At 52.7% G+C, this 15,635-nt stretch overlaps 1 protein-coding gene across 1 annotated transcript in view; it reads left to right on the top strand.

Moving 5' to 3' along the window:
- The window catches only part of ERGIC1 (endoplasmic reticulum-golgi intermediate compartment 1), a 104,131-nt gene that overhangs the window by 58,081 nt on the left and 30,415 nt on the right, over window positions 1–15,635 (top strand). Inside the window, 2 exon segments of the mRNA XM_045999762.1 lie at window positions 9,538–9,632; window positions 13,490–13,614. Coding sequence (XP_045855718.1) covers window positions 9,538–9,632; window positions 13,490–13,614 — 220 coding nt within the window.

Here is a 15,635-nt window from a genome sequence, read left to right as displayed (position 1 = left end):
CATCGTTGCCTAGCCCAAGACAGGCCTTGTAGCTGAGGAAGTGTTCCCACCTTTAATCCTCAAAGAGCTCTGGGATGTACTTATCGCCTGTTTACAGATGAGGACAACTGAGGCTCAGAGATGTGGAGGGACTTGCCCATGGTCCTACACTGAGGAGGGGGCTCCTGAGGTCCACCAGTCTCCCGGGCCCACAGGCATGTCGGTCCTATCCGTTCCCCACCACCACCTGCCAGCCAAATCTTGTCATTCCCGCCCTCCACTTGTGTGGGACAGTTTGCCTTCTGTCCCTCTGATCCCGTTCTTAATCCTGATGGCACCAAAGCCCAGGGGGTCTCATGGAGTGGTGGAAAGAGGCGTCATTAGGCCCAGGGCCAGGCGTCTGCTTGATTACCACTTTCCTGTGTGGCCCTGGGCAGGTTGCCAAACCTCTCTGGCTCTCAGTATTGCTGGCCAAACAAGGGAGGGTACACCAGAGTCAAAGCCTCCAGGTCTGGGGAGGCTTGTCTGCTTCCCAAGACATGACCACCCAACCATGCAGGAGTCAGAGAAGGTTCTTTTTCCCACTCCTAATGGGGTGGGGTGCACATTTGGACCCCTGGATGTTTCAGGGGTCACCCCTGAATGAGTCGGAGTTGGAGTCGGAGTCGAAGTTGGGAACAGGGACAGCAGCAGGATATTAAGACCTACTCTGTGCCATACACCTGTTGGTCTTTGCAGGCTGCAACCCATACCCTGGGCGGGGAGGGGGGAGGAAGGGGGGTTGGTGGTGGCTGCTGTACAACCCCCTAATGTTCTGAACAAGGTGAGTGGGGTACATGTAGGGTGCATGTGTGACAGCAAGGAGGGAGCCCCAACTGTATATCTCAGACAGGGCCACTAGGGAAGTGCAAAGGCTCTGGGGCAGGCATTACCTGGTGTACATGCAGTGTGGATAAAGAGCTGGTGTGGCTTTGGAGCAAAGTGAGCAAGTGGAGAAGGTAGAATGTGGAGGAGGTAGGACCAGAGTGGACGAGGTGTTGCCCGCTGTTGTGTATTAATAGGACTCATTCTTGGTCCTGAGCACCCAGAAATCAGAAACCAGGTCTGCCTCATTCATTGCTTTGTCTTCCATGCTCAGAGGAGCGGAAAATGCCAACAGTGGGCACAAATCAGGAATAAGTGAATAGGACTAGAATATATTAATTAGTGAAAAAGGCTCTGAAGATAAAGCAGGGCAAGGCACAGAGAAGGTATGTGATATTTGGTGAGGTTTAAATAAGATTATTTACCGGAAAGGTACTTACTGGAGCACCTGATATACTTTAATACCCATGAATCCTAGCTCTTCATGCATTCATTCATTTCCTATTTATTTCCCATCTAATGCTAAAAAGGTGGTAAGGCCACTCAGCACCTGCCATGTAATGAACAGTCCATGAATATTAATTTTCTCGTCCCCTCCCCTGAACTGAGAACAGCCTCCTGCTGACCATTGTGAGCGGCAGCTTATTTAGCTGGTCCTCAGGTCAGCCTAGGATGAGGTAGGCTGCTGAGCCAGCGGGCCCCGGACAGGTAAATTGTGACGTTGGAGCTTGTGACTGGAGCAGGTGGGGCGCCACCGGCCGTGTTAAGGGCCTCTCGGGCAAGCCTGGACAGCTTGTTCTGTTGAACCAGGATAGGGCTCACTCCTTTCCCAAGAGCACACTGTGTTCCCGCTGCTCTGCCTGCTGCCCTGCTCCAGGATTTCCCCTTCCTGACCCGCCAGGGGCATCCTGGACACTCTGGTCCCAGCACCTCCCTGGAGAGGAAGAAAGATGAGGGGTGAGTGGTGGAGTAATCAGCCTGGAGGACTGCTCATTGCATGTTTACCTTTTGTCCTCTGCTAGGCTCTTCATCTGCATTGTGAGTGGCTGGACGGAGAGAGGGAGGCAGGAATGAGAGTCCTGATCCCAGGCGCAGGAAGGCCCAACTCTGATGCTGCAGGGACCCCAGTGCCCCTTCTCCCCCTGCTGCCACGTGACCATAGTGCAAAAGTGCCCAAAAGGAGTCTGTAGGGGTGAGGACTGAGGACTCCACGAAAAGTCCAGAGGGAGGATTGTTCTGGTGTTCCTGGTGTCAGAAGATTCTCTGACTCCTGGGAAGACCTGCCAGTTTGGGAAGAAATGAAGGTCACAGTTCTTTAATGGATGGCTGGCCCTCCCTTGCAGTTTTGTGACCACAGTGTGTCAGCTTCCCCCCCCCCCCACAACCATGAGATTGTATCCCGAGGAAATGAGGTCACTGCTGGTAGCATCAACATTGCTCCAACCCCGACCTGTGATTATCAGTGACATAAGACACTATTCTAGCCTAGCCCAGTAGGGAAGGAGGCCTGTTTGTTTGGGTGGTTGGACTCTAACCTGGGTTTAGACAGGCCATTAATTACCCTTGGGAAAGTGGCCCCATAGGGTGCTCTGCAGCTTCAGGTTTCCAGGGGGAGCAGGCCCCCCCACCCCCACCCAGACAACGTGGCTGCAAAATATTCCAGGCTTTGACTGCCCAGGCTTGGCTGCTCTTAATTATTAACCCCATGAGGATTTATAATAATATGTGGCAACTGGAACTCTGCACTGACAATTTATAGTATGATACAGTGTGTTATACTTTCTAATTACGACATGCCCACCAACCACCTCGGTTAGCACTTCACAGCGATCATCTCATCTAATCAACACAGAATCCCTTGAGGGAGGTTCTCCTGTTAGCCTTAGCCCCACTGTACAGCTGGGGAAACTGAGGGCCCAGGCAGCTCAGGCCACAGCGGGGTTGGTGCAGCCAGAGTCAAGCCCAGCCTTGGCACCCCTGCCCTGTCATACCACCCTTCCCTCCCCAGAGCATTTTGTGTCCCCTCACCCCCATCAGGTGAATAGGGGCTGCTGCCTTTTGGTCAGAGTGTTTGATTGGAAGACTTGAATACACCCTTCCAGGGGGAGATGGCCGAGCAGGCAGCTGGGACTCCAGGAAGCCATTGTCCACCTCGTGGGAACTTGGAGTTACCCTGAACTATGTCCTTATGTGCTCCGTTGCAGGCCCCAAGTGGGGAAGCCAGGAGCTTAACCAGGAGGAGAACCTGGCCATCTCCCACAGAGCCTGGGTTACCCACTCTGAGGCCTGCGTTGGTTCCCTAGAGCCAGGTAGAGAGACCCAGGGCTGGCGTGTGAGGGAGCACTGGCGGGCCCAAAGGCTTCCGAGCGTGGAGTGACTGGGTCGGGTTCACGCTGTAGCACGATCACCTCTCGTGAAAGTGAACTGGGGGCAGGGTGACCCCGATGGCCAAGATCCCAGGGAGAGGACCGGGCGATGGCGGTGGAGAAGGGGGCGGGGGCCAGACTTGTTGGCGGAGAAGGGATTTTTTTGGCCTCCCACCTGGTAGGGCATAGGTAGGAATACTTATTTCTTCCTGGAATTAAAAGAAGGTCCTGGAGAGCTTGCTTACATAACGTACATCCCTCCCCCTCCAGCCCAGGCCCTTCTGTGGGCCTCACAGCTGTGTAAGTTTCCATTAAATCAAATTATGAAGCATGGAGGTCAGCGACTTTGGGCAGGAATCCGAACTATTCAAGTGCTCTTCTAAAAGCAAATAAAATTGTTTTCCATAGATGTCATCGGACTCACGCCTCAGCCTAGAATTTCAGGGCCCTTGGTTACATTCCACTGTGCTCCCCCGCCCGTACACCTCCCTGGTCCCTCTCTTTCTCTCCCTACATGACCGCTGCTCACTGACCCCCACGCAAGCCAGCTAGCGCCCTAATGCTGCGCGGTGTCCCCCAACTGGGATGCGTGCCCCTCTCCTCCGCCTGCACACGTTGCTTACCTGCCCCGCTCATTCTGCAGAGGTGGTGATCTCGTGCTTTCTGCTCCTTGTCCAGGTTGGCTGGGAAGTCAGATGCCACAGAGCCCACCAGGGTGTGGCAGACGGAGGTGACCGAGGGAGGCTTATGGGAGGGAATGGTCCCATCATACCTCCATGCCCTGTGGGTACTTGGGCCATGGGTGGAGATGGGGTGGGTTTCTGAAGGTTATCAGAAGGATGATGACACCTGCATCACCGGTCTGCTGGGGGACACTTGTCCTGGTTTTTCATTGATTCCATGCCCCACCCAGTTTAATAAAATGGAAAGACCGTGGCTGTGGGCTCCCGTGGCTTTTGTCTATCTTCCTCTAAGCCCAGTTTCATCCTTGTGAGAAGAGAACGGTAACCCCACTAAACATTGTCTTGCTGTGGCTATTAACTGAGTACCACACGTGAAAGCCCCCAGCAGAGTGCTTGGCACCAGCTGGCTGCTCAGAACTGGAGTGTCTTTGATTAGTTATAAGCAAAGCCACTTTATATGGGCTGTAGAATATACTGGGGCTGTGAAGCACCTTCTGTCCATTAACACACTAATCCTTGTGATGAGCAAAGGAGCTTTGGAAGAGCACAAACTTTGTTTTCCCGGGTTGCTGCCTAGGCCTTTTACAGTGCGATAACCTTACTCACACTCAGAGTCTGGACACTGAGATAAGGGCTTTTGAGTTGAGGATGCCCGCCATGAGTTCCCGCTTTTATTTTCCCGGGGCACCTTTTCAAATAACTGCTCAGCGTGAAGGCGGGAGGAGAGTTGGTGACTTGAACCTCTGCCCCAATCATCTTATAAGTAGTAAGTGCTTGCTACCCCACTCTCTGTCTCCTGCTCACGCCTGCCCGCCCCCTGGCCCACGGCATACACACCCCCCACTCCTGGTTGCTGTAAGTCAGAAATCTTGGGACTCTTTCTTCCTTTGTGTGGGTGGATTGAAACTGTGCCTTCAATCAAAATGACCCTGTGGGTTTCACTTCCCCAAAGTGGGAGCTCGGGTGCCGAGGGAGCTACCTGGCAGCACCATGTGGGTGGCTTGTGGCCCCTGGTTCAGCAGGTCATAACCAGCGTGTTCTCGATGCAATACGCCAGTTGTGCGCCCCTCAGCACAGTCCTGACCACAGTGCTGTGAGGTGGATACCTGTTATTACCAACTCGGTAAACATTGATATTTGTGAGAACAATAAAAGTAGGGGATGCTTTCTTATCAAGCACTCACAGTTGACTAAGATCGTGCCTGTCGGTGATTGTCCCCGTTTTACATCTGGGAAAACTGAGGCTGGAGAGACAAAGCCCCTTGCCTAAGGTCAGTCAGCTAGTAGGCGGCAGAGCCAGGATTTGAACCCTGGGAGTCTGGACTCACCATGATGCTTTATGCTCTTTACCAAGAAAGTCCCGTGCAAGGCCCTCGGAGAAGTGAGTACCATACACACCCCCATCCTGGGGCGGCCTGTAGCTTTATTGCTCACAGTCCTGGGAAGTAGCCCAAATCCTGACCCCTTGTTTGTTCTTTCTGTCTTCTTTCTTTCTCTTCTCCTCCCTTCCTCCTGGTTTTCTTTCCTTCTTTTGAGAGGTGTAGGTAACTTAGGAACAGCAAAGCGCACAGATCTTAAAGGTGAGATCTTGATGACTGTCTGCCTGGGCTCACACCAACATCCCATCAAGACAACACCTATCCACCAGCTGGAAGCTTCCCTTGTGCCCCCTCCCAGTCAGCATCTCCCATGAGCACCACCATGCTGAGGTGACTTTTATTACTGGAGATTAATTTTGCCTGTCTTCAGACTTCATAGAAAGCTTTCCCAGTTTTTACAGTTAAGGAAACGAGGCTCAGAGGGGTGAAGCACCTTGTCCCAGGTTCCCCAGCTTCTTAGCGGTGGAGCCAGGAGGTGAGCCCAGATCTGTCTGCCTCCTGCTCTGTCTTCTTATCACCCTTGCTAACGACAGGAGAAATCAGGCCCATGAGTTCCCGAGACAGCAATAAATCGATAAAAAGTTTATTACCCCTCTAGGTAACTTGACTTCCAGATGACCGTTCACCTTTTAAAATCAGTTCAGCCTGAGGGGTGTTTGGGTGGCTTCATTGGTTAAGCACCCGGCTGTTGATTTTGGCTCAGGTCATGATCTCTGGGTCGTGGGATCAAGCCCCGTGTCAGGCTCCACGCTCAGTGGAGTCTGCCTGAGATTCTGTCTCTCTCTGCCCGTCCCCCCCCCACCCACTTAAATAAATAAATAAATAGATAGATAAATACATTTTTTAAAAAAATAATCCATTCAGTCCCAGCCCTTAAAGTTAGCTAGCCTTGGCAGGCATCAGCAGGTGGCAGGCTCTGGGCAGGCTTGCAGCGCTGCCTGGGGGTAGCAGGAAGCCAACAGCCCTGGAACATCTGACTCATATTCGGAAGGTGGCAGTCTGGGCGTCATTGGGTAGGCGGCAGAGGTGATGGAAGTGCATTTCTGTTGCAGCCCAGGGTCTTTGAGGAAGGCACCTGGGAGCAGCGGGTTCCAGCCTTGCATAACCAGACCGGCCCCAGCGCTGCAGGCCAGCAGGCAGGCTCTCGGTTTCTCCCTGAGCACCTCAGCCCCTTTATTCTAGATGGCACTAGGGAGCCTGGGCTCTGTGAGCTGGGAAAGGCCCCCTGGGGCCTCGAGGGTGAGCTCACCTTGGTGCCACACCTGGGATTCACCTCTCCGCACTGAGGTCACCTCCAGAGGATTGCCAGGGATTACATCATCCCACAATCCCTCAGTGATGTGCTGAGGCCCCGCCTCGCAGGTGGGAAAGGTGAGTGGCTTCAAGGAAGACTCTTGCTTGTTTGGGAAGGGAAGCCAGGGTCTCCTGTCTTTGGTGAGGGTCTTTTAATCACCCAGCAGTCTCATCACTCAACAGCGCTTTGGAGTTGCAAATCAAGGCTGGGGTAGAAATAGGGCGCTGAAGGCTGAGGAGGAGAATTGGGCTGTGGAGATAGTCATTTTCCCCCTGCCCCCCCATACCTCCTGTGCTCCTGCTTGCTCCTCTCCCACTAGCTCATTTGTTCTTTTTGTTCCCTGATAGGGGCCAACTCTATGAGTCTGCCAAGCACCAGCTCCTATCTTCCCTCTCCACACCCTGCGTGTGGCCTCAGAGAGCCAGCCCTCCTCCCCTGCCTTTTTTGCCCTTGACCTTAGCTGTTGAGAGCCAGAGCAGGGGAGATAGCATAGACCCCTGGGAGACCTGAGGCTCAGGCAGAAAGCAGACCCGGGCTGGGATTTTAGCTCTGCCATTTCCTACTGTGTGACCTTGGAGATGGGACTCACCCTCTCTGAGCTTGTTTCCTGGTTCTAAAATGCGGATCAGGACATTTCACAGGAACAGGTGGGATAACATGAATGCACATAAGCCCAGCTGGGACTTTCCTGGTTTAATGGGCTGGAGCCCCAGCAATCCATCACTCTTTTGTCTTCAGGAACATCCTTGTGACTCCCACAAGGAAACAAGCCCCAGGTTGACTCTTTGAGCCTACTGTTTCTTTTTTTTAAAGATTTTTATTTATTTATTTGACAGAGAGGCAGTGAGAGAGGGACTATAAGCAGGGGGAGTGGGAGAGGGAGAAGTAGGCTTTCTGCTGAGCAGGCAGCCCGATGCGGGGGCTCAATCCCAGGACCCTGGGATCAGGACCTGTGCCAAAAGCAGATGCTTAACGACTGAGCCCTGTAGGCGCCCCGAGCCTACTCTTTCTTAATTGAGCAACAGCTACATCAATTAGGTGCTAGCAGCATAAAGTAAAACAAAACACCCTTGCCATGGTCAACTCATTCTTTCCCAGAGATGCGACTCTTTACAAGGCTTTCTGGGAGTCAAATTGCGTAGAGCTGCAAGCGTTTATATTCTACAACCTGTGGACGGGCACCTGGTTCATGTTCACGATAGCCACAGTCTCACTTCCAGCTGCCCCCACAGCTGTTCACTAGGCCAACCTTCAGTTTCGGTTCCCTCTCCCCACGGGGAGCATCAGAAGTGGGCTTCGGACACGGCCATCCAGCGTCCACTCAGCAGCTCCTCGGGGATGTCTCCACGACACTTCGAGTTCAGCACAGCCACGTGGAACTCGGTACCTTTCAAGCCCGCTGCTCTTCCAGGGGCTCCCAGTGTGACAGATGGTTCCAGAAAGAATGCGGCAGTCTGCCGGTCTGCCTGTGCTTCTGTGGAGCCACCCCCAAGCCCCACGCCGCAGCGAGTCCCGTCTGCTCCAGCATGCCGCATTTTCCATCCCTCCCTCTTGCCTAACACCCCACCCCCGACCCCATCCAGGCTGCCACCTCTCCCCTTCTCTCCTGCACCCTGTCATCAGCCTCCCGTGTGGTCTGCCCAGTGGCCCCTCTGGTCAGTCTTCCTTGCAGCGGCCAGAAGGACGGGCCACCCTCCCCAGAGGTCAGTGGCCCTGTTCGTCCCTCTTGTGGCTCCCCACAGCTTTCGGAAGAGCAATAATCCTTTAGGAAGTTGGTGGAAGGTATTTATTTAGGAGCCCAGCGGGGTCTGTAGGCTGAGGAAAACAGAGATCGCATCAGACCGGTTACCCACTGTCTCTAATGCCTGACAGCTGGTAGGCACCCCAAAAGTACTTGTTGAATAAATTTGTGCTGCTGACAGATCCTGGTGTGGTTCCCTTGTCCTGGACAGCCAAATGACATGACTGTCCCTGCAGCCCCCTGCCCCCAAACCGGGCCTCTCGTCACAAAGACACCCACGTCCCTATCCCTGAGACCTGTGAATGTGTCACCTTACGTGGCCAAAGGAATTTTATACATGGCATTCCGTTGAGCATCTTGAGCTAGGGAGGCAACCCTGGGTTTTCTGGTGGGCCAGGTGAAATGACAGAGTTGCTGTAGGAGGGAGTTAGGAGGTCAGACAGGAGTGAAGATGCTGTATGCCTCTGCTACACCGCTTTGCTGTGGAGAAGGGCTGGGAGCCTTCGCAGCCTCTAGAAGCTGAGAAAGGCAAGATGAAGGGTTCTGGAACCTTCAGAAGGAGCGCAGCCCCATACCCCTGTTATGCTTCTGACCTACAGGAGGGCAAGAGAATAAGTGTGTGTTGTTTTAAAGCCATCAGCTTTGTGGAAAATTTGGTACAGCAGCCACAGAACACTAATTAGTCATGTCTCAGACTCCATGCTCACCCTAGGGCTTTATGAGCCCTGGACGCTGAGCGTGACCACCCAGGGAACTCCCCTTCCCCAGCGGAGTGGGTGGGGGCTCAAGAGAGTAGAGAGTAAGGTACCATGTGCCCGGTGGTGCTGGGCCCTGATGCCTAGTAAGACTTCCATTTCTCAAGTGTTCAGACACCCCATTAATTGCGAGTGGTGGTATCCCATTGAACAGATGGGTTCACGAAGGTGAAGTTACCTGCCAAGTTCACATAGAAAGTGACAGAGCCAGGATTAGAACTTGAATGTGTCTGACTCTGAAAGCTGTGCCTTTACCACCCCCCCATCCCCCTCCCTCTAAGTGGTAAGGCCAGTATCTGAAGAGGGTCCTCCAGATGGGAGCCCCGATCCCCTGTGCCTGAGTAGGCACACGCTTCCCCGAGACGGGAGTTCTAGTTAATTGCGCAGTGGTCACCAAGGGAAGTGGCCCCTGCCTTGCCTCTGCAACTGGGACGGTGCCCCACCTCAACAAAGGCTTCTGTACTTGTCTCTCTTAGCGTGAATGAGCTCTACGTTGATGACCCGGACAAGGACAGTGGGGGCAAAATTGACGTCAGCCTGAACATCAGCCTACCCAATTTGCACTGCGAATGTGAGTATTCCCGACAGCCCTCTCTGCTCCTGCAAGACCCCTCCGTCAGGCAGAGCCAGGTGTGCAGAAATGACAAGATGACCAGGACGGGTCAGCAAACCTGGCGAGTAACAAATAGCAGCTAGCGTAAGATTCTCCTTACTCTTTTTTAGAGAGGGGAATGTAATCAACTCTGCTTGCATTTGGAGGTTTTCTGGAATACAAAGTCCATGAAATTGCTAATGGGGATTACCCCTGGAGAGTAGCCCTGTTGATGTGCTGGTGGGGGCTGTCTTCTCGCCTCAGATTCCCAAGAGTCAGAGCCCGAGATTTTCTGCAAGTGAGTTATTGAGAGAGGGCTCTCGGAGGAACGGGAAGGGTGTGGGGGCTGTGAGAGGGCAAGGAGAGTTGTGTGTCCACAAGAGGGCTAATCACAACCTGATTTCATGGGGAGCCGTGGCATATTCCACAGTTTGTCCTACCCGGTAGCGGGGGGGGAGTGCTGTTATTACCTTATCCCTGGCTAGAGTCTGCAGGGTGATGTGTGGGGAAGGGAAGTGGGGGGGTCACATAACCTCTCGAGCATCTTGGGGCAGGGAGACCTACCACCAACCAAGATCAGTCACCTGGAGAAGGATGCAGGTCTGAGCTGTTAGCAGCTGTCGGGAAGCTTCGTTTTTCACTTCATGCTCTATTGGATTTGTTTTAACCGAGATCATGAATTACTAGGTATAGAACAAAACTCATTGGAGCTCTGGTTTGGAGTCAGAATCTGGCTCTTTTGCCCACTAAGACTGTGTGACCCTGGCGACGGTGTGACCTCTCTGAGCCTGTTTCCTCTTCTGTAAAAATGGGTTTAGTGCTGTCTATTGCCTGGGGTTTCTGGGAGGGTCTGATGAGTTGGTTTCTAAACTTATCAAGAGGACTGGGTGTCCCCTCCTGGTCTGGGGTTCTAGTGTCCCTTTGCCCCAGCCTGGCACGTAACCCGATGCGGGCCCTTCTCCTCCCGTCCACTCCCTTCCTCCTGAAGGACAGAACATCGGGTGTGTCTGTGGGCAGAGATAGGGAGAGATTCAGTTCTGTTATTGCTTTTGGTGAGAATTACGTCACAGTTTTGAAGCCACGGTGGGCCCCGAGCCAGGGAACCTGTTGAAATCGGTCAGTTTTTTTTTGTTTTTTTTTTTCTCTTTCTCTTAGAAAAATAATTCATCTGGCAGCTTCTCATTCAGGAGTTGGTCCGGTCTCTGGAACAAGGAAATTCTTAGTCAGGCCAGAGGACTGGGATGAGCCGGGCAAGGGAGGGAAGGGATGTGGTTCCAGGCTCCAGCCCAGTGACAGGCCGTGGCCCAGGAGGGACCAGGCAACCTCAGGCTTCAGACTGCGTCTGCCCACCGTGCCCGCTGCTCTGCGGGGCCCTAAGCTGAACCCAGGAGGCTCCTGCTTGAGCCCCGCACCCTGGCTTCTCTTTAAAAGTAGAACTTCACATTTTCATTAGAGAAAAAAAATGCACGCTCATCATTGTACCTTTGGAAAATCCGGAGCAGCAGAGAGAAGAAATCCGTAATTCCTCCCCCAATGGCAGCGTCACTTGACATTTGACGCCATTCCATCCCGTTGGCCTTCCTTTCTGTGCGTTTCTAAACACGGCTGAGATCACGCTGCCTGTGCAATTTCATATCCTGCTTTAAGAAGTAATATTTTATTATGAACTACTACAGGAATATATTTTCGACTTAAAAAAAATCATGTTCAAAATACAGAAATGTATAAAGAAAAAAGTAAAAGAAATACGTATTCCCTGGGGTGCCATCTACCCCAGAGGAAGCTTCTGCTAATAGTTGGGACTCCTTTCCCACCCCTCTGTGTGTGTGTGTGTGTGTGTGTGCATGCGTGTGTGTGTGTGTGCGCATGCGTGCGTGTGTGTGTGTGTCTGCAAAACTGTATCATCTTTAGGTGGGGATGTTTTTTGTTTTTATTCTTTTTTCTTTTAACTTAACTGGGACTCAACTACATGGGACCTTTCTGGGGTCTCTTGTTTTCTTTTTCTGCTAATATCTTGGAGCTGTTCTTATATTACTCATAGTATTAGTAAGATGATAACCACAGCTGTCATTTATTCTGCTCCAACTCCAATCCAGGCTCTGTCCTGAATTCTTTGGCTGTGCTAGTGCATAAATATGAGAGGTGCTTTAGCCGAGTGGCCAAAGGGTGTGGCCTCTGGACTGAAACTCTGTTTCTTAGCTGTGGGATCTCAGGCAAGTTACTTAGCCTCACTGTGCTTTAGTGTCCCCAGTAGAGAATGGGTCTGATAATATCTCCCCCACAGGGATGCTTAGATGGTACATTCTTATACAAAAAGCACTTACAAGGGTGTCTAGCACGTAGTAAGTGCCTTTTTAATTTTTTTAATCCTCACACGCTTAGGGTAGAGGAGGAAGCTGAGGCACAGAAAGGTTAGGCGACTTGCTCAAGGTCCCACAGCTGGGAAGGGGCAGAGCCAGGAACCACAGAAAGTGGCAGCCCCAGAGCCGAAGTTCTTAGTCACTGGCCTGCTCTGAGCTGCCTCGCCCCACGTGTAGATGCCCCGTCCGTGTACCTGCTGCCCAGCATTCCGGAAGGGGCTCTTCCGTCGACCAGTTATTGACAACACCTGGGCTGCCTCCAGTGGTCACAATTTCAAATAAAGTTGCCCAGAGCAGCCTTTGCACACACACACATCTGGACATGTGTGCGTCTGGAGTACAGGCTCCTAAAGGTGGAGCTGCTGAGTCAAACAGGGACCTGTTTGCATTTCTTTTAAATCAAGCATTCCAGCGTCAGCATTTCCCATATACTACAGACCCATGAGTGTCATTTTTAGTGACTACATCACATTTCCTTCTATGGATGGGCCCTCACTCGCTTCCCCATCTCCACTGAGGAATACAGTCGTTCCCATTTTTCCCTTTTAGGGTTGGCTCACGTAGAGTTGCTTCCAGCTGCTCTTCCTCTGGGTTGCAGCCTCCTTTCAAGTGCTTCTTCCAGGGAATTTTCTGCGTTTTCATGGTTTACAAACCCATGCCACTTAGACCATCTCAGGGAATGCAGCTGGCGTGGGCCTGCCCGTTTTACAGATTGAGAAGCTGAGCCACAGATGGAAAGTCACACTGGAGGCAAGGACCAGAACTGCTGGGCCCCAGGTTTCCCATCCGGTGTACTGAAGAACCCAGCAAAGCGCCCGAGCTCCAGGAGGGCAGGGCCTTCGAGAATAGACATTGGGTGAAAGAAGGTGTGAGTGAATGAATGATGAGTGAAGCGGATGAATGACCGCCTGGACCTGTTTGCCCAACAGATCCAGAAGCTGAAACCCATTAGGTGCCGCCATTCGTCATTCGATCTGCGTAGTTCTCCAAGGAAGGTCATTATCACCCCCATTTTCCAGAGAAACAGGCATCAGGGTTATGTGCCTTGGCCAGGGTTGCACAGCGGGTAAAAGGCGGGCCGGGATTCAGACAGCCTTTGAACTTCCACCCTCTGCTTCTCTCTGTAGCCTGGCATTTAGCAGAGTTGTCACCCCTGTAGCCTGTGGTCCTCCATCCCCTGCCCTATTAGCTCCTCCCTCCCCCAGCTCTTCCCCTCTTCCTCTGCAGCCTCAGGCAGCATCAGGGATGAATCCTTGTGTGCTTGTTCCCTTTTAGTCCAGCCATCACCCTTCTCCTCCTCCTCTGTCAGCAGCCTTCCTCTCTGCTGCTCTGGGCCCCAGACTGTGAACGCCTAGATGGCTTGGGGCCCCCATGTCCAAGGAGTAGATGGGGGGCGGGCATCCAGGGAGGAGAGGACTGGCCCCACCCGCACTGCTATGGGCGTTTGTGACTCTCTCCTCCCCTTGTCCCCTGCAGTGGTCGGGCTGGACATACAAGATGAGATGGGCAGGCATGAGGTGGGGCACATTGACAACTCGATGAAGATCCCACTGAACAACGGGGCCGGCTGCCGCTTCGAGGGGCAGTTCAGCATCAACAAGGTATGGAGACCCTGCATGGGCCCCTTTGACCCGCTCCCTGTCCCTTCCTCCCAGAAACCAGATGGTAGAGATGTGCGCTCCCTTGCACCCCCCCCACCCCCCACCCACCGCCCTGTCCCCCAGGCAGAGCCTAACAAGCGTCAGGGTCCCAGGCGTTTCCTGCTGAGAATCTGGGTGGGGGTTCCAGGTTTCCTGAGGCATGGAGCCCCTGCTGGCTGGTTCAGGAAGGGGCTACTCTTCTTCCCAACAGGGAAGGCAGTGGGTGGTAAGAAGACCATGGGGTATACAGCCCTGAGTGTGTGTCCCAGTTTTTCCCTTCTTGGCCAACTAGCATCCAAGTCACTGCACCTACCTTTTTCTTTTTCTTTTAAAGATTTTATTAATTTATTTGACAGAGAGAGCGGGCAAGAGAGAGACAGAGTGTAAGCACAAGCAGGGGGAAACAGCAGGCAGAGGAGAAGCAGGCTCCCCACTGAGCAAGGAGCCTGATGTGGGACTCGATCCCAGGACCATGGGATTACAACCTGAGCCAAAGCTAGATGCTTAACCAGCTGAGCCACCCAGGCACCCCTCACTGCACCCATCTTAGCCATCTTTAGGGGAGGATGTAATGATGGTATTAATAGAATCCTACCACCCGGTTCACAAAGTTTGTATGAGGATGAAATGAGCTATTACACATTTATTCAAAAAACACTTATGGGACATCTTCTGTGTTCTAGGGTAGGCTTTCGGCTCTGGGGCTGCCCAGAATAGGTAGAATGGACTGGAATTCCCGCGCTGGTGGAGCGAGACAGACAACATACAAGCGTAGAAGCATTTCAGTGGGCGGGTGGTAGGTGCTGTGATGAGGAAGGAAGCAGGGGAGCGGGGAAAGTGGCGTGGTTTGAAAGTACCTGGTAGGCCCCAAAGGACCACTCAGGCATTACTGCTGTTTTATTGCTAGAACCAGGAACTTGAGATCCTGAGTCAAGGATGTGAGCAAGTGCATGTGGGCGTGCCGGGGAAGCCCAGCGGGAACTGGCAGAGGTTGTCCCACACGCGCTGCTCCCTTTCCAGCTCCTCTTACGTATTATCACAGGGGGGCCTCTCAATAACCCTGTAAGGTGGCTCCATGTTACAGATGAGGAAACTGAGACAAGACCCAGAGAGGCTGAGCGTCTTGCCCAAGATCACACAGCTCTGTCCCATGTTCCATAGTTCCCCTTCCCAGTCCCAGCCACACTGAGCCATTGGCCGCTCCTGGCTTCTGCTTGCCCTCTCCTAGCCTCTGTCAGAACAGCCTGCCTCTGGTCCCTGACATCTGAATCAGACGTTGCGAACTCCCTGGCCACACCTAGCCCAAAGACAAGCTATGTTTGTCCTCTCCAGTGTTCAGACACGTCAGAGCCAGTATCTAAAGATTGGGAGTCCAGACTTCTGCCTTTTCAAAGTCGGAGGCTCTAACCACACTGGGCCCACATCCTACTGGCAACTTCCATCTGGATCCAAGGGGCAGCTGCCCCTTTAGACAGGGCAGGTGCCCTCCCTTCCCACAGTTCCTGCCGGGTGGCTACAAAGCTGGGCTGGGCTGGGACAGTGGTGTTACTGGAACTGTCTCTCCCCACGTAGTCTCAGGGCCTCTCCTCTCTACGTGGCCTCCGTGTGTGTTCTTTCTGGCAGAATGGCCTTTTTCCAGGAGAACTCAGGGCTCCCTGCAGTGTGAAAGCAGAGACGGTTACTTGTGCCACATTTTAGGGGTTAAATGAAGTCACAGGTCCACGCTGTGCTCTCTGATTTGGATTTTATGGTGGTGCTGGTGGGAAGCAGGAAAGCAATGGGATCAGATTTATGGCTTAGAACTATGCTATCCAATATGGTAGCCATTAGCCGGGTGGGGCTATTTAAATTTAAATTCATTAAAATTAAATAAAGTGAAAAATTCCATCTTTCGGTCTCACTAGTCCCATTTCAAGGACTTTATTAAGAGAGACTAGCCGCTACCGTATCAGTGCTATATACCATCTTTATCATCAGAGAAA

Source organism: Meles meles, chromosome 3, assembly GCF_922984935.1.
Source record: "Meles meles chromosome 3, mMelMel3.1 paternal haplotype, whole genome shotgun sequence".
Classification (NCBI taxonomy): Eukaryota; Metazoa; Chordata; class Mammalia; order Carnivora; family Mustelidae; genus Meles; species Meles meles.
Note: the sequence above shows the minus strand (reverse complement) of the source record. Positions and strands in the feature narration are given on the sequence as shown.